Source organism: Folsomia candida, unplaced genomic scaffold (genome assembly GCF_002217175.1).
Source record: "Folsomia candida strain VU population unplaced genomic scaffold, ASM221717v1 Fcan01_Sc001, whole genome shotgun sequence".
Classification (NCBI taxonomy): Eukaryota; Metazoa; Arthropoda; class Collembola; order Entomobryomorpha; family Isotomidae; genus Folsomia; species Folsomia candida.
The window spans coordinates 21,892,477-21,911,586 of NW_019091193.1; the positions used below are offsets into that span (position 1 = coordinate 21,892,477).

The 19,110-nt window shown below is 37.4% G+C and overlaps 4 protein-coding genes and 1 long non-coding RNA gene across 7 annotated transcripts; 2 read left to right on the forward strand and 3 right to left on the reverse strand.

Moving 5' to 3' along the window:
- The first annotated feature begins 2,761 nt into the window (after positions 1-2,761).
- On the forward strand, positions 2,762-8,432 carry LOC110848572 (purine nucleoside phosphorylase). Its single transcript, XM_022095821.2, has 10 exons — positions 2,762-3,113; positions 3,221-3,383; positions 3,448-3,542; positions 3,621-3,636; positions 3,763-3,810; positions 4,202-4,329; positions 4,420-4,439; positions 7,333-7,471; positions 7,649-7,680; positions 7,819-8,432. Exons 1-10 carry the CDS (start codon positions 2,923-2,925, stop codon positions 8,034-8,036), a joined length of 1,050 nt encoding a protein of 349 aa, XP_021951513.1. The 5' UTR covers positions 2,762-2,922; the 3' UTR covers positions 8,037-8,432.
- On the reverse strand, positions 4,413-7,285 carry LOC110848560. The gene is made up of 7 exons (XM_022095811.2): positions 6,969-7,285; positions 6,672-6,910; positions 6,495-6,606; positions 6,302-6,429; positions 5,335-6,234; positions 4,940-5,262; positions 4,413-4,882 (listed from the first exon to the last, which is right to left on the reverse strand). The coding sequence occupies exons 1-7, from the start codon at positions 7,090-7,092 to the stop codon at positions 4,480-4,482; spliced, it is 2,229 nt and encodes a 742-aa protein (XP_021951503.1). The 5' UTR covers positions 7,093-7,285; the 3' UTR covers positions 4,413-4,479.
- On the reverse strand, positions 8,046-12,807 carry LOC110848583. Of its 3 annotated transcripts, XM_035850328.1 has the most exons (12): positions 12,492-12,508; positions 11,767-11,860; positions 10,307-10,462; positions 10,153-10,239; positions 9,909-10,054; positions 9,471-9,786; positions 9,105-9,383; positions 8,883-9,031; positions 8,786-8,810; positions 8,640-8,721; positions 8,454-8,566; positions 8,046-8,389 (listed from the first exon to the last, which is right to left on the reverse strand). In XM_035850328.1, the coding sequence occupies exons 3-12, from the start codon at positions 10,442-10,444 to the stop codon at positions 8,318-8,320; spliced, it is 1,407 nt and encodes a 468-aa protein (XP_035706221.1). In that variant the 5' UTR covers positions 10,445-10,462; positions 11,767-11,860; positions 12,492-12,508; the 3' UTR covers positions 8,046-8,317. The 3 variants fall into 3 exon arrangements, with proteins under 3 accessions (XP_035706221.1, XP_035706211.1, XP_035706215.1); XM_035850318.1 differs by lacking the exon at positions 11,767-11,860 and having other exon boundaries at positions 12,492-12,807; XM_035850322.1 differs by lacking the exon at positions 12,492-12,508 and having other exon boundaries at positions 10,307-11,066; positions 11,767-11,832.
- On the forward strand, positions 11,546-12,249 carry LOC118435091. Its single transcript, XR_004834495.1, has 2 exons — positions 11,546-11,663; positions 11,769-12,249. It is a non-coding gene; the product is annotated as an uncharacterized LOC118435091 (long non-coding RNA).
- A 4,164-nt stretch (positions 12,808-16,971) lies between the features above and the next one.
- Positions 16,972-19,016, reverse strand: LOC110841682. The gene is made up of 4 exons (XM_035845965.1): positions 18,865-19,016; positions 17,635-18,793; positions 17,433-17,514; positions 16,972-17,343 (listed from the first exon to the last, which is right to left on the reverse strand). Exons 2-4 carry the CDS (start codon positions 18,788-18,790, stop codon positions 17,283-17,285), a joined length of 1,299 nt encoding a protein of 432 aa, XP_035701858.1. The 5' UTR covers positions 18,791-18,793; positions 18,865-19,016; the 3' UTR covers positions 16,972-17,282.
- Between the last annotated feature and the right edge of the window lie 94 nt (positions 19,017-19,110).

Sequence of the window (19,110 nt, forward strand, 5' to 3'; positions counted from 1 at the left end):
ATTACAGAAAAGTATGTATATACTGGTTGCTGAGAATAACGGGCTTCAAATGAAATACGATGGTGTTAATTGTCTATGGTTAGGTTATAAATAATTACAATATCTTTCTATCATACTTCGGATGTATATTTGGCAGAAATGATTTATGCGTTGTTCAGCACAATAAAGATCACACCCCCAACGTCCACGAATCACGAGAAGGGTCACAAGAGGTCATCACTCTGGTTGCAACATGGAAATTCTAACTAGACTAGATTGCATCATCGGTTCTCAGTTTTCATAACATTCAACATTTACTGAACCAATTAGCTACGTACATAGATACATATGACCATCAAAATCACAACCACTCAATCAATCCATGATTGACAAATCTCAATCAAAAGGAAAAGTTTACATGAGGTTTATAATATCAGAACGTAGACGATATGTTATGGAATTGTACAACATTTTTCCCGTGTTGTCATAAATTAATAAGATTGTACAAATATTGTACAGTTAATTTCCATCACATGTAAGTACTACAAGTATATTAACTAATTAGCGGCACAGGAAAACTATTTTTTATTACAGTTATTTTTCTAACATAATAACTAATGCAAGAATTATAATTTGATTTTATAATATCGAAGCCTATCTACATATATAGTCATGTAATATCACGTAAGAATTATGAGAAATATACACATACATGTATGCCATTTCACGGGTAATTTAATTCTGTTCGGTGGTTGGACAAAGTATTGTAATATGCATTAAAATGCCATCATTTGTCGATCCGTATCCTATTACAGGTAGCTGAGTTAACTATCCATATCCATCCAATACTTTCTGCATACAAATAACCTTAGGCCATACTTAAATATTTGTATAAATGTGATTTCCAGACCAATATTTTCAATTCCATTGACAAATCCAGCTTCATAAAATTCAATCTCACAAAAAGGCCTTGGTGTTGATGGTCCATATTTACATTATTTATTTAGTCTCTTAAGTAGCATTTGCATACTTATACAGTACTCCTTGGTTTGACTTGGCGTAAAATGTCGGGAGATACACAACTGTCAACTGTTTGTTAATCTCTTATTGTGCATATTTATCGATCTACTGCGTAAAATACATTTGTATGGATGGACTAATGATTTGTGCATTAGTCGATATTTATTTGTATACTGCGTCGCTCGAGAAATAGAAATAATAAGTATGTATTTATTCATAATATGACAACCATTAATCCGATCAAATCAATGTAAGACTTCTTTGGCGTGGATGCATTGGCGACGGGCAGCACGTCATTATCTTGTTTTGCATGCGACATGCGATGCGTCACATGAGATTAATAATGAAACAGATTTTGAACAGTTTATATACTTAAATACAATCTGATAATTTTGCAATGACAAATAAATCAACCACTGGAAAATCTATTGAAAGTTTGGATTCGATTTGTATGCATGGAGTAAGTACGTACGTACGTCATGTAATTCATAAAAGCTTGACCTTGCACTACTAAATTGCAAAATTACTAGTTCAAACAATTGTATTAATTAATACATATATTTGTACATATATTTATATTTAAATATTTATACACATGGTTATCCATAGCTAACTCTGGATAGCTCTATATAAACTTAAGTGCTGTCAGCTGTTGCAAAAATTGGTAAAAAATGTATTACCCAGAAACATTACTTCTAAATATGTGTGAAATTAAGATTTAAGACCTGATTGCTTCATTAAATCAGATATGCAATTTTAGAAGAATTGCACAACTTTTTGTACCAGTTGAACCTCATGCTAAACTCATATGTAATTAAGAGTTCTTTTGACACTCTAACAAGACGTGAGAGGATCCATGCAATTAATTTGAGTTCTCAACTTTGACCTGTCTGATAAGCCAGCCATATTTTCATACATATTGAATGCAGCGAAAGCTATAAACTCAGGTTCATATTCGAGGTAAGCACAGATCAGCAATAAAAGATTATTAACAATCATGACCCTCAAGTGTTATGTAATTTTCCTGTTAAATTAAAAAAGAGTTTCGGGTAATAAATATGTTATTTGGATTAACTTTACTAGTGATAGTTTCTGGCCTGGAATGAGGTTTTGACCGATCAGTCAGTACATACAAAGGCATGCTCATGGAATATAGGGCATGCTCGAAGTCCATGTATGGAACATTTTTATATGATCTGGGAAACTTGAGCATGTAGATTACGCTCACCTACCCCGAGGAGGTCTTTCGATTTATTGCCGTGTAATAACCAACTTCATAACTAATGAATACTAATAACTCAGAGAATTTTTCAACGATTTTGCGTATACTAATATGTGCTTAATGCTGGCCTAAGCGTGACCTATATCGTGCTGAGTGTCAAGCTTGCATGAATTCAAGTTAATAGTTTTGTAATGTACATAATTGTATTTAATCTCCATCTCTGGCAGAGATTATTTGCCGGATCAGCCAATCGTTTTCTTGTGTGTCCTTCCTAGCCTCCTCCTCATCCCCATCGAGAGTTGTTTTCTGGAGACAAATTGTATTGATATCAGTGGTAATTTACCATTCGTTTCATGCACTAATATCGACACATACATATAAAATATGTGTATGCATATATACTCAAAACGCTTATTGTAAAGCTTATTTAAGGTTGACAAAATGTGTCGATTCAGTATGGCACATACAACACTACGGGCGGATATCTACGACTTTCGACATTATAATGATTTTAATATCAACTTAAATACCAGACCCAGAACAGATCACACGTTGCAGATAAAGAATTAAATTCATGTATGACGATTTCATCAGCGCTATAAAACCGTTTTCATGTGGAGTCAGTTAGTCGTTATTTTGCAGAGCAGTTCCACTGTTGAGTTCATACGTGAAACGCCGACATAATCTCTGAAATTACACAAATGAGTTCCCAAAAATTCTCCGGAGGCGGAATGGTGGAGCATCTGCATGTTAAGAGTGGAGAAGAGCAACATCACATTAAATCGAAAACTTTAAACTCGAAAAATGGCAACCATTCCAAAACTGGGGATTATGAAAATAGAAAACAAGGGCCGCAGAAACCTCTTGAAAAAATTGGGAATGTTGCGAATCCGTAAGTATATCTATATGTACCTGCATGCAGAGTTGGCGATTAGTTTGGGTCGTAGGACATTGACAAACAGCGGCTTATCGAACTGTATTGTTTATGTGTGTGTGCAGTTACACCCACGAATTCTTGATGGATTGTGCCGACTACATCTTGACGAGAACCAACTTGAGACCCAAAATTGCCATAATTTGTGGCAGTGGCCTTGGAAGTTTGGCAGAGAGCTTGGATGAGAAGATGGACTTTCCCTATGAAGACATTCCTCACTTTCCCCAGGTAAGTTTCAATTGACCGAATTTTAGTCCATTGAATCAGCAAAAAATTATGCTTCGTTTTGCAGTCGACAGTTCCAGGGCATGCAGGCAAACTGGTGATTGGGAAGATGGGAACCGTTCCTGTCGTCTGCATGCAGGGGAGATTTCACTACTATGAAGGGTATATTAATATATATGTCGTTTGTCGTAATTTATATACTTCCGAAATTACTGATTAATAACTTGTTTTATATTACAGATATCCCCTCTGGAAGGTGAGTGAGACTCGTCTCACCCTGCCTCATCCACTCTTATTCCCACTCTTATCTTATCCCTACTTTCCACCTCTTCACTTATCTTGAATTGTACTCTAACACTACAATATTTTCCTACATGTACAGTGTGCCATGCCCGTCCGAGTCTTCAAATTATTGGGGGTTGAGCTTATGGTACGTTGTTGATTATCTGCATTATTGTGTTACTTATTACAAGAAACATGAGCACCATCAAAAGGGACATTAGCCCAGATTTGATATACAAGGCGTTACCGATTACGTAGCAAGCTAACATGGTGTAATAATGACGGAAATAAATTTTGGTACCTAATTAAAATAAGGTACCAAAATGTGTTTAATAATAAACATTAGTATTCAGATGTACTATTCGTTCATAGTGAAATCGAAAAACAAAAACCTCTCAACTGTTTTATCTATGCGGGTTTGCCTGTATGGGAGGTACGGTTGGAATGGGGTGTGTCCTACCTAGATGGATTATGTCTACGTAATTTACGCATATATGGATGCCTTCAAGTGGAACTTGCTTATGTTTGGCGTTGATTAGGTTGTCACCAACGCTGCTGGAGGGATCCACCAGGACTTTAAAGTTGGCGATATTATGATCATAAAGGACCACGTTAATTTCCCTGGGATTGGTGGTGAATCTACCCTTCGGGGTCCCAACGACGACAAGTAATGTTATATGTACATACATATAGTGCATGGCTAAACATGTGCCTCATAACTTGGAGTACACATTTAAATCATATAAATTGTTGACAGGTTTGGACCCCGTTTTATCGGTAAGGGTCGATTTTATTAACAATTCATATAAATAATACTTCACTTAAAAAACGCATCCTTGAAACTTGTATTATTGGAATGAGAAACAGTAATAGTGAGGGATTGGCCTGTTAAAAAGTTGAACACTTTTTGTATGTACAATATATCCCCTGGTTCAGCAGTGTTGATATGCTCATATTTCCTGTTGTCACGAATAATTGGGATGCCATTCCGAGAAAGTCCCTTCATCTGTGCAATGACGAGGGTTGTAATTCCCAATGCCTCCTTTCTAGTACAATCATCTTCAACTTCTTTACGAAGGAGTGGTTGTGCATCAGATAGTTGTACTTGTTCAGGTGTCCACTCATCTCGAGGAGTATTGGGTTGGACAAAATTAGCAATTTCAATCTGAGCAGGTGTCAAGGTGGTTTGATAAAGAGGCCCGGATGTGAATGAATCGCCACTGCAATTAAAACCGAAATGTAATACTGCCAAATATTTGAAATGAATTTGAACTCACTGTGTGAAATTACTGTGAACAGCCCCCTTAACTGCAACTTTCAATCCAATACTAATTTGATTGTTGGACTCGGTTCCACAATAAACGTAGGGTAAATTCCAGGAGAAACTAGTCTCATTCACAAGTGTAGAGTTGGAAGGTTGCTCTTCTTTTTCATCACCCACGGTGAAAGTTATCCCGTTTTCAGACAAAGTTCTTTCCAGCACTTCTAAATTGGCAGAAAACATGTCGATACGGTTTTGAAGTAACTCGTGGGGTTGGATTTCGGCACCGTTTTCTACTCTTTCACTGTTTCGGAATAGACAGATTAGAGCGGTTGATAACTATAAAGAATAAAGGAAGCATTGTTGCATAAATTCATAGTAGGCATAATAAGATGATAATAAGAAACTCACTTTTGCAGTATGAAGAATTGGCAGTTTGGTTAGTGAAGAGTGAAGCATGGATTTGGCGTATACCTCGGAGAAATTGGATTTGGGGTGGGATGTCAAATGGTGGAGTAGCATGGTCATGTTATGACATTTCGCAATGTTTTGTACCACAGTGTTTTTCCACCCAGTTTTCTTGATCGTCGTTTGCTTCAAGACAGCATAACATTTGAGCGTCGTTTCATTCTCATCCGTCAAAACTGCAAAGTTGCTAATTCTTGTAGAGGAATGGGCTGCACAGTCAAGTTTGTTCTGCCAACAGTGTGCACATTTAAATTTACGGGGCTGAGTGTATTTCGTCCCCAGTTTGCCGTACTTGATTGTAGTTCCATCCCAATAAAGTGGAATAAAATCCTCTTCCTTTTTCTTCTTTTCTGGCATTGTTGTGCCTTTCTTGGGAGTAGTAGTGGGTGTGGTTGTAGGAGTGTTGTTTTTCTGCTTTTTTGTTGGGTGTGGAATTTCCACAGGAAAGAACCTTTCTTTGCCAACATTTGTCTCATAATGTTCCGTCCATTCATTCATGATTATGAGAAACATTGCATCCTTATCTACATCTTCATCCTTCAATTCTGCATGATTGTTTTGCAGCTTTCTCCTCCTAATAATTTCTTCTTTACAGTAGTTGAAAATCGCACGGAGGTAAGATCCCTTCTTTGGCAACTTGAATTTGAAACTGATGACATTTCCTTCCCCATCATACTCTGCATTATCCTCATCATCATCATCCTCTGCATTATCCTCATCATCATCATCCTCTGCCGTAGTTGATCCGTCATAATTCGAAGAGGGAGATGGACTTGGTGGCATTGGAGAAGCAGGAGAAAGTGGTGGAAGCATAAGTGAAACGGGTGGTCGTGGGATAATGTTCTACAAAAACATGTGAATATGACAATGGGATCATAGAATGGGATGTTGCATTGTTGCATTAACTCACATTCGCTACAAGAATATCAATTATGTCATTACACATCGACACCGTACTCCTCACACTGGGTTTGACATGGAGATCAGGAGTGGTGGGTGGTTCATAGTCGGCATCAATAGGTGCACCAATGTTTAAAACTAGGAAACAATGAAAATTACATATTAAATAATAACGGAGAAAGAGGCTCAATTGTTGTTTTTACCATTTCTCAATAATCCCGTCAATCTTTCGCATTCGTCTCTTGACCGATCTACAAATATTTCCAGAAATGGCAAACTTGACTCTTGGTGGGACAGTCTTGCCTTTTCCCTATCCTAAAAAATGACACATTCTGTTAGCTACATGTTTCATTCATAATTACTATAAGACATAAATTTACTCGCGCAAGAGGTGCAACAATGCTAATTATGGAGATGAAGCCTTCCTCCGTGAATCCTTTTGCATGTTCACTGACGAGGTGAACAAAAGAAGAACGGTGGTGTGGTTTCGCCAAATCCAACTCTTTGCAGAGTCCAGCTCTCATCTTTTTTCCATCAAACTGTTTGACAGGGATTCCACTACTTTTTAGCATCTGGGTCAACTCATCAGAAATTGTGGATTTCCCAGCCTTTGCAAGACCTGCACATTTAACAATAATCAGTGTTGTTTAAAATAATATGCATGCACAAATACTCACCTGTGAGAAGAATTGTGCATCCTTTCTTATGTGAGGGACTGGATTGCAGTTTCTTTCTTTTTAAGGGTGGGGATGCAGATGGAGAAGGGGTGGTTTTAGTGGAGGAGGGTGTGGTTCGATGCATTTTTAATCACTTTGTTCCACGAAAAGTTTATTAAATCACTCTAATACTGTGAGTATGGATGAATGATTTGACAGGAAGAAAGAAATGTGAGCATCTTATTGTGGTTCATTTCCCACCTGCATATCATTATTTTTATGCTCCATACTCGACGTCTCATACATCTCAACTCTCCCTCGATTGCGTCTCGTGATTGCTTATTGCTTAATCTAATTGTTTTTGTTGTCTGCTTTTTTTTTCTAGCCATGAATAAAGCTTATGATCTAGAGTTGCGAAAGCTGGGCAAGCAGGTGGCGTCCGAGCTGGGGATGAGCAACTTTTTCCACGAAGGTGTTTATTCAATGGTTGGCGGACCCAGTTTCGAAACTGTGACTGAACTCAGGTTAGACTGTGATATGATCACTTATATTTATGTATTTATTACTTTCACAACAAAACATTATCAGTCAACAGTTTTCATATTATTATTTGAAAACGAGTATTTTGTGTTTATCCAACAATGATCAACATATTACCGAGTCGGGTTAATTAAATTTATGTTTATGTTTTCTGATCCCAGGCTGATGAAACTATTGGGAGTGGATGCAGTAGGTGAGCACACAATTTGTATTTTCCAAACAAAATGTACAAATATTTGTAACTCTATAAATTACAAGTACATAGTGGGTTTGTGCAAACTATGTACACATTTACGCTTAAAGTACTAATAAACTTGTTCCATTCACACAGGAATGAGCACGGTCCCCGAGGTGGTGGCAGCTCGTCATTGTGATATTAAGTGCTTCGGATTTTCACTGATTACCAATGAATGCATCATGGAATATGACAATGAAGACGAGGCAAACCATGAGGAAGTTATGGAAAATGCAAACAAGAGAGCCAACGACTTGGTTCAATTTACAAGCGCATTTGTCACGTCTGCAGCCCAACATTTGGGCTTTGAATAAGTGTCTCAGCTAATAGTAGCAAATATTTCGCTGTCACTAATGCTAAGTCAGTTACTTGTATTATTACCAATGTATCATCCGTATAATATTTAGTAGGCAAATGGCAACCACGCAGTCCTTTATCCCAACTAATATAAAAATCTTGTCGACTTAAGTAAAACCATTAAAAATGAACAATATTCATATATACAGATTCCGTGGTTTATTCAATTGAAGCGTGTCGATATTTGAGCAAGCCAAATTATTTACAACAAATTAATTTCTACAATTGGTGGAACAGCTCAATTTTCATTCAGATCAGAGTACTGGGAAAGAATCACTTCCTCAATGTCACAGAATGATATTTGGTTTACCTAGAATAAAGTAAAATCCTGTCAGGGATTCCTTCAGATTTTATTTGTAGTTTTATACCCTCACCTTATACCTTCCGCAGCATGACACCAGGCAGAACTGGATACTAATCAGGGCACTGCAAATGATCACTGGAATTGTCGCTAGAAGACAAATCGTAGTAAAAGCGATGCTCTCATCTAAGGTATTCAAAATTGTCACGGCATCATCATCTTTTACATTGCGCATACTAAATAAACCACCATCTCTTACCATCCATCTTGGGATAATCAGATTTCGCCAGCATGACAATCAATTTACAAGAAAGCATGCAACTTATAACCGCCGATGCAACCTGTAGGAATGTATAAAAATATACCACCTGTAATTGTTCTACCTAAAAATATATAAGTACCTACCTGGAAACCTAGTGCACTACCAACTCTATTTGACAACAGAAATTTTGAATTTTATAGATAGATTAGTAGAATTTATTTTGTCCTATCTTAATCAAACCTGCATCCGGAAGGATTTTGCAGTGCAAAAAAAGTTAGTCCGACACTCAGTCCAAAGAGAACACAAGATATTGCAAATGGATACCAGATTGTTTCCGGCATCAAGAAATCCACATAAAAAATTACCTCCTCAAATCCAGCGGCGATCATCTAATAAATATAAATGTATACTTGGTTATTTTTCTTTGGCAAACAAATATTCAAATGCCATAAACATCATTACGATAAAAATCACTAGTAGAGGAATGCATGCCACTTCAATCCATAAACAAATGCGGATAAGCCTCTCATTCAAGTAGAATCCAGCTTCACGACCTTCTTTAACATGTTCTTCTATTTTTATTAATCCATCATCTCCAGAGTTTTTGGGATTCGGAAGACTCTTGGCCTCATTGTGCCTTGAAGTGGAAGAAGATAGCGATGCGGTAAATGTGGAGCTGCTAATTGGAGAATTAGAGGAAATCGTAGTAGATATTACGATGGGGGACCCGCTAAAACGTTTCTAAAAGTATTCAGCATCAACTTTAGAAACCACGTATATAAATCCACATGGTGTCGACTTGATATCTGAAATAATTATTTGTCATACGACTTTGCCACCCATCAGCGTCCCGCAACATGCTCCTCCGGAAAATAAAATGACCACAAAGAAGCACGTAAGAATGTAGGGAATGGAGAGGATGGCTTCAAGCGAAGAAAACACCACGACTGATGCATCATATACATTTGTCTGGTTGTGCGCTTTCAATGACATCGCCACTGTCGCATTTCCGGTCGTATTTTTCGTCATCTGGTAATCTTGAACTTCAACGGTTGAGGTAAAAAGAAATATTCGAAGTGCAAGATCCAACGTTAGTAAACCGTAAATTGCTGAAGACGCCTGAAATCCAATAGCTGATCCGAGCCTATAATAATAATTATTATAGGCGTTTTACGATCAACAGTCAGAATTATTTAATTAATTTGATGATTCAATGGGTTCGATTTAACGATTTTTAAGCTGGGTTTTAAGTCTTTTACAACTTACAAACAGCCGCGTGGTTCCTTTATAGTGAAAATAGAGAATATTGTCGCTCCCATAAAAAATCCCAACGGACCGATTAATCCCGCACCGGCCGTCCATATCAAATTATTGTCGTGTCGATGCACCATTAACAAGATGATTAGGATTATCTGCGAAACAATAAATTACATTAGCAGGTTCTGAAGTAAATTGGCAGCGAAAGTTATGGTTTACTTGCTAATACATCAGATCACTGTATGTACTGTACCTGAAGAATAAGGATTGCTACCCAAAGGGCAAGCTGAAGCCAGAGAGTTTTCCATAATAAAACAATGTTCAGGGTTTTCCGAAAGTACTGAACATGGCAAAGGTTACATTCAACAAGTAGTTTATCAACTTATTTATGCGGCCAAAAAGTTTACCTCAACTTCAGCATCCACAAGGATTGTGACATTTGGTTTTTTCGGTGCTGGTGGGGGTGGGGGTTTCTCAGGTGGTTCGGGCTCTGGACTTGGCTCTGGTTCTGGTGCCTTTGCTGGGATCGTACCATATACAAACATGGTCCAGGGGTATAAAAGCTAAGATGTCATGAATTTGTTTCTGAATTTTATTTATGGGTAGTTAGAAATCTAGTTTACATAGTCAAATTATTGGATTTTGAAAAATTAGTAAATAGGTGACACCGAGACATGTTATCATTTGTGCTTTATAGTTGCTTATAGATACCAAAAGTTAATGCAACTGACGTGTCTGTCGCAGCGGACAGACGGGTGCTACGTTATCTTTCTGTCTGCACCTGCACCAACCTATTTGATAAGTCTCAATCACTACCCTGTACGCAACCTAATTGGTTCTTGTATTGTTTAGAGAGGAGCTTTTCTCGAGCAACTAAAATCAGTCTGGTTTATGGGAACGTTCCACAACCTCTGACCCTACATGAGAATTTCCAAGTCATAGTCTTGTGTCCAGTCTGGTTGCATGGGAAAACTTTGTTTCGCCTGATTTTTCATGGGGACTTTGCTGATTGACGAAGTATTTATGTATTTTTGTACAACATATTCATCTGCCTAAAATTATCTATTAATTCTGTGATGTGTTTACAAAATCCAATCTAATTAACTAGTAATATTAGGAGAATTGTTATCCAGGTCATTTAAAACAAGGACCGAGTTAGTACGAAACCTGGAAAAACAATTACAGCCTGTAATTTGTCGGCATCTTTATTCTGTTACGAATAAACAATGATCATAACGTAGCGTCCCAACGTATGTATATAGCATGTATTTTGAGTTCGCTTCCAATAAATAGGACACAAGCTGGAGGAGCTTTTGATATTATAAAATTTTCTGTCTAATCTAATTTTATTGTAGGAATACTTTTTTTTTTTCGACTCAAATAAATTTAGGGAATTTCAACCCTTTATTACATATATTTAAGATTAGTTCGTACAATGAGAATTCCAAACACAACTATTCTAAAAAAAACGGAATAATCATCATACAAATGCAGCTATAATTAGGCCATGATTTAAAATATGCCGAAAACTTAGAGATATAATTTCGTATTTCATTCATTCACGAAAAACTGAAAGAAATGGCTTTATATGATAAGGAAATAAGAAGATTCAGCCTAACCTGACACCTAAGTTGTTGACATACCCACGACGCCAGGTAATGGGTTGGGATCCTCCCTGGGGCTGTGGGTATGTCAACGCGTCCCTAACCTTACCGATGCCAAGTGCTAGGAAATGACTGAAAATAAAGAACCTTCCCAACCCGGGTACGCTCGCATTTTTTGAAATTTCTATAGGTTCTTTAAAAGAATTTAGGAAAGATGTGCCAAATGCAACTTAATACAAGAAGTAAAATTAAATGCTAATTACAGTTTAGTCTCCCACGGCGGTGGATCTTCTTGGGAGGAGGACTTTACTTGTGTCATCAGGGGTAGGAATTAAACACTGCCTCTGACTCACTCTGCTTCATGACCACGTTATTTAGTACAATGACAAGTCAATAAATAATTCTTAGGAAGAGATTTGTAGAATAATACATGCTTATGTAAGAATATTTTAACTACCTGAAGGTGGGAAATTTTATCAAAATATTATTTTAAATTGAGATTAATGTTTATTCTATTGTTGATCATAGTGTATAGTTTATATTTTTTCCATTTTCGATGGAAATTGTCCATCAAAACTTTCCCACCTCGCATGCAAACATGGAATTCAGACAATATTCGTCCGAAAACCATGTGCCTAAAGTGGGACAAATAATCAAAATTGTCCCCAAAGTGATTTAGAAAGTGAACATAGGACTTATATATCGTGCAAAGACCATAATAAATAAATATATTATCGTACTTCATATTTCGAGACCCATTAATCCCTGATCGAGAGACATTAGTCAGGTCTCTGCTGAGAATTTTTGAAATAAAAAGCCAGAGGGGCTGAAAATGGATACATTTAAAATAATGACTAGATTTTATATCTTTAAATGGACAAAAGGGGCAATCCCTACCCTCATGTATGCCCATTGACTCAGCCATTTTTGGCGTTAGACCAGTATTGTGCAAAAGTTTATAAATTACGTCTTTCTCTGGATTACTCACCTCGCTTTTTTGAAGGGTAAGCCAGGCGGAATTATTTAAGGTGTCGAGTGATACCTCAGACCATTTTATTTTTCGCACAATACGAGTACATAGTAAATACTGCTTGGTTTTCACAAAAGATTCAAACTCACCCCCGTTGCCGTATTTTAGGCATCGAAATGTGATACACTCTTGAGATAGTACATAAGTGTCAATAATATTACGCAAAATACTACTCTCACAAGAAATTAACCTTTGAGATGGAAAGCGAGGCATGTTTTGGGAAAAATCGAAACTAATAAAATCCCCAATGGTTTCACACCCCAATTGAATTAAACATGGAAAACTATTATTTTTCAAGAAAATTGAATTACTAAGCGGGATAAGGTGAAAAATATTGTGAGGGATTAGTTCAAAACTGAGACCAAGTATTTGTACATATTTGCAAAAATTGTCATAAAAAGAAGTACAATAATCTGGTTCATTCTTTAGGAGAATGTTGAAAACATTTTTACGTGCAAAGTTACAAAAATACGAGTCGCTCGAATTTAGGACTTTGCATGCAAATACTACACGAAAAGTTGTCATCTGGATAAACGGATGACGCACACCAATCCCCCCATTTGCCAGAGGCAAATAGAGTAGATGGCGTCCCACCCAACGTTTTGATCCTCTCCAGAGAAAGTTTTCAATTAAGATAGTAATTTCTGTTATAAAAGTTTCCGGGGGGTCAAGAACCTTGAGTACATACCACAGTATTGGGAGAAGGTACGTATTCAAAATTTTAGCCCTTGAAAAAAAACTAACTGCGCAAGTTTTACTGTTATAAAAAGATAACTTCCTACAAAATTTTTCAAACAATAAGGTAAAATTTTGTTCCATGAAGCTTGTATTCCCAAAAAATATACCCAGAATTTTTAACCCATCCTTTCTGGTGGGGAAATTGGTCTCTACCCAAGTAGTCCCCCCTAAGAAAAGTAATTCTGACTTACTACTGTTTAGCTTAGAAGCTGAGAATTGAGAGAAGTAGCTATACTCGTTAATTACAATTTGGACTTGTTCCTGACTTGAAAGTAGGGCAGTCGTATCATCCGCGTAGGCAGACAGGTACTTATCAGGTACCCTTGGCCATGCGGCTGGCCCAGACGTCAGGAGACGGCTGTTCAGCTTAAAAAGAAATGGTTCAATTACGAGTACGTACAAGACTGAAGCAATCGGATCTCCCTGTTTTAGACCAACTTTCAGGGGAATCTTTCTAGTAAAAGTGTTACCGACAACAACCGAGATAGAAAAGTCGGTATGCAAGAGTTTAATGTATTTAATAAAATTTGGAGGAAACCCATATTTCTCAAGTATTTTTATCAAATACTCAAAAGACACCCGGTCAAAAGCTGCCTCTTGATCGAGTGAAAAGAGAGCCCCCACAAGCTCATTTGACTGAAAGGCATCACGCATGAAAGTAAGGTTGTCATAAATTGAACGACCCTTAATTCCACACGTTTGCCATGGACCCACCAGTAAGGGTAAAATAGGAAGTAGTCGGGATTTTAAAACGTTGGATAATATTTTGTAGTCCGAGTTAGTCAAAGAAATCGTCCTAAAGTTGGAGAGATCATCCACAGACCCTTTTTTATGAATTAGGCTTGAAATAGCGGTGCGCATGCATAGGTGGAATCTACCACTATTTAAGGAGAATTGTGCAACATTCTCTAAAATAATGGAGAATTGCTCCGAAAATTTCTTGTAAAATTCATGTGTAAGTCCGTCAAGTCCAGGTGCCTTGTCATTTTGTAGCTTGGAAATGCACGCCGCAATTTCTGTGGAACTAATCTTTGCAGCAAGCTGTTCTGATTGCTCCCCAGGAACAGTTGGAATTCCTTGCATAAAATTATCGAAGTTGGTAAAGTCCACTGCCTTACATTCAAATTTAGTTTGAAAGAAGTCAGTAATTAAGGACAATTTACTTTCAAGGGACATATTAGAAAACGAATTAGAAATTGATACAGGATTATCACGACAATTTATTTTCTTCTTCGGGTAATCCTGACAAACTAAAAAATTAGAAAAAGTATTATCTAAACTATCTATGAAAATTTTAAAAATATCAGCGTTACTAAGATGTTGACTAGAACTAACGAGCTGAATATCCTTTTGTACTTTTTTTACTACATATTTGAATCTACGTTTAAACGAGATGCCAAACTCCATTGAAACCTGAACTATCTTATTTTTTAAAAAGGTATAACTTTCCTCAGAGTAATCGGATTTTAAAATAAAGTCATTGAGTAAAAAGGAAATTGAAAAATTAAAATCATCAATGTTTAAAAGGTGGTTCGGAAAAATCCATATATTTTTAAAATCAAACGAATGGTCAAATTTGAGAAAGATATTAAAAATCACGTGATCACTAATGAAAGGAAACATTTGACATTAATTGTAGGAATACTGTAATACATATATGAGCGATAATTAAAATTAAAATTTAATTTCTAAAAAAATGAACATATATATCAACCTACATATTTAGGTATGTACATAGTATGAACCCAAGTGGTATTGTTCCATCATTCGTATCGCACATTTCGATACAAATACATAATTTATACATTATATAACACATGCAAGCGTTTTTAGGCCTTTTAAGATGGCCTTATAGATTTACCAAGATGTCTGTCTGTCCGTCCGTCTGTGCGTCCGTCTGTGCGCACGATAACTCTCTTTAAACAAAAGCTATCGACTTGAAATTTTGCACACTTCATCTTCGGGTCAAAAGTAAGGATGAGTTCGGAGATGGGCATGATCGGTCAAGTAATTGGCCGGTGGGGGTCATTTCCATCCAAATGCGTTGCCCTTAACTACCAAGAACCTTTAGAGCAGGTTAAATTATTTAAGTGTAAGTAAAATATTTGTAGCTTGAGAAATATCTATAGTAATAATTTTAAGTAATTTTAGTATGAAGATTGCGACTGACCTCAAAGCGTTTAAATTGGAGTGGAGTTTCAGAAATGTTAAACCTGGGAGACCCGATAGGGTGACCCGACGGATTTCTAAAATTTGTAGTAGGTAGTTGAAATTTGGAACAAAGGTTGCTAGTGGATTGTAACAGACAAAAATGAATTTAGGTTGGAAAAATTTTAATCTTGATGGACCCTATGGGGTGACCCATACTGATTTTTCAAAATCGTCATATCGAAGTGAAATTTGGGAGAGAGGTTGCAAATGGGTCTTAATGGAACAATATGAAATGAAATTGGTAAAATTTATATCTGATGCGGTTATCCATATCTATTTTTAGAAATTGCGTTAAAAACATGAAATCCGGCACGGCAATACTTACAATTAGTGGCTTCTCATCAAAGAATTTGAAATTAAAAGTTAGCTAACAAGGGATACTTTCGAGGTGATAGTCGTGTCCAGGGTACCACTCATTGGTCTAAATGTTTTTTGATCGAGTGTTTCTCACGGGTTCGGGTTCTTACTTCGGGTTTCGGGTTTGGATCGGGTTTGGGTCCTGCTTCGGATACGAAATTTTTGAACCCGAAACTTTCGGGTTCGGGTCCGAGAAATGTGATCCCAAAATTTCGGGTTCGGGTCGGGTTCGGGTTCCGACTAAGAACCCGAAACCCGAACCAACAAGAACTTTTTGCCACAACGAACACGAAAACATTAAAAAAGAAAATAAAGTGTTAACCAAACTTGCTACGACGGTTATGCTGCAGTAATTCATTAAATAATTCAAATTTTTAATTGTCGTAACTTCTTTTCACAAGTGTCTTCAATTAGTGTTATGGTTTGAATATTAAAATAAAATATATTTTTTATCAAAAATTTGCAAAATATTTAGCTTGAGCTTACTTTAATATTGGAAACTTGAAACTGAAAATCATTTTCAGTTTTCAACTGATTTAAAAATTTCTGAATGTCACGGAAAGCCATTATTCATGGTCGATTTTTTGAGATTGCATTATTATGGTCAAGGAATTAAGAGTTATGTACTTATGCAGAAATGTGCTTAATTATAATTCCTCGGTCATATTTACAGAAGTATTGTTTGTTTGAAACCTTCCAAAGAATTTTTAGCTAAAAAGCCAGTCACCCCTTAAAGTTAAAATATATTCGGGTTTTTCGGGTTCGGGTTTCGGATTTGATCCGCCAGTTCGGGTTCGGATCGTTGCAAACGGGTTTCGGGTTCTTCGGGTTCGGGTTGCCCTCAAGTTTCGGATCAGTGGCATCGGGTTCGGGTTCGGGTTTCGGATTTGCAAGAACCCGACCCGTGAGAAACACTAACCCATCTTCGAACTCGGTCGATGCCCAGATGCATGTCTGTATCAAATTTGGTAAAATTCAGCCTACTCCTTCGAGAGTTATGGAAAGACAGACAGACGGACAGGTCGATTACATAAGCCCTAGTCCGGGCTAAAAATTATATGCCAATCGTTCATTAGAGTCTGGCTTTTATGTAATAATGCCGTCTTAAAAGGCCCCGCAAAGTTGCTTGGAGTAGGTTTTACATATATACATAAATCACAAAGTTTATTTCATACGAAAGATTTGAAAATAACAAGTACATAAAAGTTCAACGATTACTTACTAGAACCATTCAACATATTTACATATACGGATAGTGTATGTATGTACATATTCGGATTGTTAATGAGAACCAATCTACCAGGAAATATTTTTACAACACATTTACAAATTAAGATTATAACGATTTGTTCGCGACTAAAAAAATCAATTGTTAAACAAAGAACAGTGTAATTCTTTTTGAAAATGGCATTTTAAATGTTTGGATTTAGAGGAAAGTCTTGCTCAATTTTCATTTTCATCATTGCGACGAAGACCAGGATGCAACGGTGGAATGGGAACACGTCTAAATAATATTCAAATCATTTTCTCGAATGACTATTTTAATGAAACCTCAGGAAGTAACTTGCAAAAAGTTCTCTATACTATACTGACCTTGATAAGCCAAGACGAAGTCGTTGTTGTGGATTCACTCGAATTATTGCATGAGTCCGCTGAAGAAGAAAGTTATCTCCACCTACGGTTTGAAAAAATATTTATTAAACTAAGCCTAATCCCCCCTCCCTCCCCCCCAAAAAAATAGCCAATGTCTGAGGCAGGTTAACTCATGTCTTTCCATACATATTTTATAACTCACATGAAGAATCTCTCTTTCCACGAATTTTGGAACCTTTTGAAGATGACGGAGATATGCGCACACTGTCCTCGGAATTGATAACAAATTCACCAATACCAGATGGAACGAAGCGCAATTCACCATTTTCTCGATTATTGCTCTTCGTAAATGCGGCTGAATCACGACAACGAGAGGAGTTTACAGAAGTAGGAACTTGTTGTTGAAGTGGTCCAAGAGCTCGGCGGCGTTTACTTCCATTTGCAGAATAACGTGTAAATACAGAATCAGAAGCGCTGGAACTCCTGCTAATCATTTCGGTCGTGGTGTCATGTGTTGGCGAAGGCGGGTCGGAAAGATCGTCGTCGTGACTGTAGATATCTGGTTCGCTCAGTTCTTGATCATGAGATTGACACCCTTCGTTTTCGTCGATATTATCAGCGCTATCATCATGGCCGTCCGAAAGGTTTCCACCTGTCAGGCTATGTTGAGACGTACAGGAATGCTGAGAAATTTCAAAGTCGGTTGATTGTGACTCAGCTTCATGATCTATTTGATTGACAGCACCTTCGTGACCCTCAACACTTTTTGCAACATTAACATTACTTTTTTCTGCCACCCGAGGAGTTCCAATAGATACATCAGCAAATGTCATTCCTGACTTTGAGGTTCCGGTTCCTACATCTATATACATCATCGTGGATTGCGAGTTGCCGATTCCGACGTCGCAGTGTGTTGTGAGTTGCGAATTTCCAACACCAACGTCGGCGTGTGTCGTCGGTTGCGAGTTTCCTGTACCAACGTCGGCGTGTGTCGTCGGTTGCGAGTTTCCTGCACTAACGTCGGTGTGTGTAGTTGGTTGCGAGCTTCCGATTCCGACGTCACAGTGTGTTGTGAGTTGCGAATTTCCAACGCCAACGTCGGCGTGTGTCGCAGGTTGCAAGTTTTCTGCACCAACGTCGGTGTGTGTCGTGGGTTGCGAGTTTTCTGCACCAACGTCGGCGTGTGTCATAGATTGCGAGTTTTCTGCACCAACGTCGGTGTGTGTCGCCGGTTGCGAGTTCCCAATTTTTGTAACACACAATGACTGCGACTGTGCTATTCCTATAATTGCCTCGTGTATCATGGGTGCGGTGTTATTTTGTGATGACACCGACTGCGAATTTGCTAAATTTTCCATAATCTACAAAGACGTAATATGGTTAGGATTAGAGTTATTTGATTATAGTGATGCAGCTAACAGTATTCGCTCACTTGTAATTAGAGTTGATATAAATAATAATGTCAAGTTAGCCCAATTTTTTCTACATAAATTATAAATTAGAACTTTAAATCAGTTGAACCGATTTGTGTAAATTTATGGGGTTTCTGCTGCTTCGAATGAAGTTTATGAATATGAGAAAATTGTGCGTGCGATGAAAAACTTGTACTTGGAGTTGAAGAAGGGCAATGACCTCTGTTCCTCCTCAACTGCGTGTGCGGAGAACAAATAAGACAAAT

Bases quoted from the DNA above. Each gene is read 5' to 3' on its own strand.
- LOC110848572 (XM_022095821.2), top strand. From the start codon at position 2,923: ATGAGTTCCCAAAAATTCTCCGGAGGCGGAATGGTGGAGCATCTGCAT. The intron at 3,114-3,220 runs GTAAGTATATCT...GTGTGTGTGCAG, and splicing joins ATTGGGAATGTTGCGAATCC to TTACACCCACGAATTCTTGA. The intron at 4,440-7,332 runs GTAAGGGTCGAT...TTTTTTTTCTAG, and splicing joins GTTTGGACCCCGTTTTATCG to CCATGAATAAAGCTTATGAT.
- LOC110848560 (XM_022095811.2), bottom strand. From the start codon at position 7,092: ATGCATCGAACCACACCCTCCTCCACTAAAACCACCCCTTCTCCATCT. The intron at 6,607-6,671 runs GTAAATTTATGT...GTCATTTTTTAG, and splicing joins TTGTTGCACCTCTTGCGCGA to GATAGGGAAAAGGCAAGACT. The intron at 5,263-5,334 runs GTGAGTTTCTTA...TATTCTTTATAG, and splicing joins CAATTCTTCATACTGCAAAA to TTATCAACCGCTCTAATCTG.
- LOC110848583 (XM_035850318.1), bottom strand. From the start codon at position 12,746: ATGCCTCGCTTTCCATCTCAAAGGTTAATTTCTTGTGAGAGTAGTATT. The intron at 9,384-9,470 runs GTATGACAAATA...GAATACTTTTAG, and splicing joins CGCTGATGGGTGGCAAAGTC to AAACGTTTTAGCGGGTCCCC. The intron at 8,567-8,639 runs GTAAGAGATGGT...TGAATACCTTAG, and splicing joins TGATTATCCCAAGATGGATG to ATGAGAGCATCGCTTTTACT.
- LOC110841682 (XM_035845965.1), bottom strand. From the start codon at position 18,790: ATGGAAAATTTAGCAAATTCGCAGTCGGTGTCATCACAAAATAACACC. The intron at 17,515-17,634 runs GTGAGTTATAAA...TTCAAACCGTAG, and splicing joins TGGAAAGAGAGATTCTTCAT to GTGGAGATAACTTTCTTCTT. The intron at 17,344-17,432 runs GTCAGTATAGTA...AATATTATTTAG, and splicing joins CTTCGTCTTGGCTTATCAAG to ACGTGTTCCCATTCCACCGT.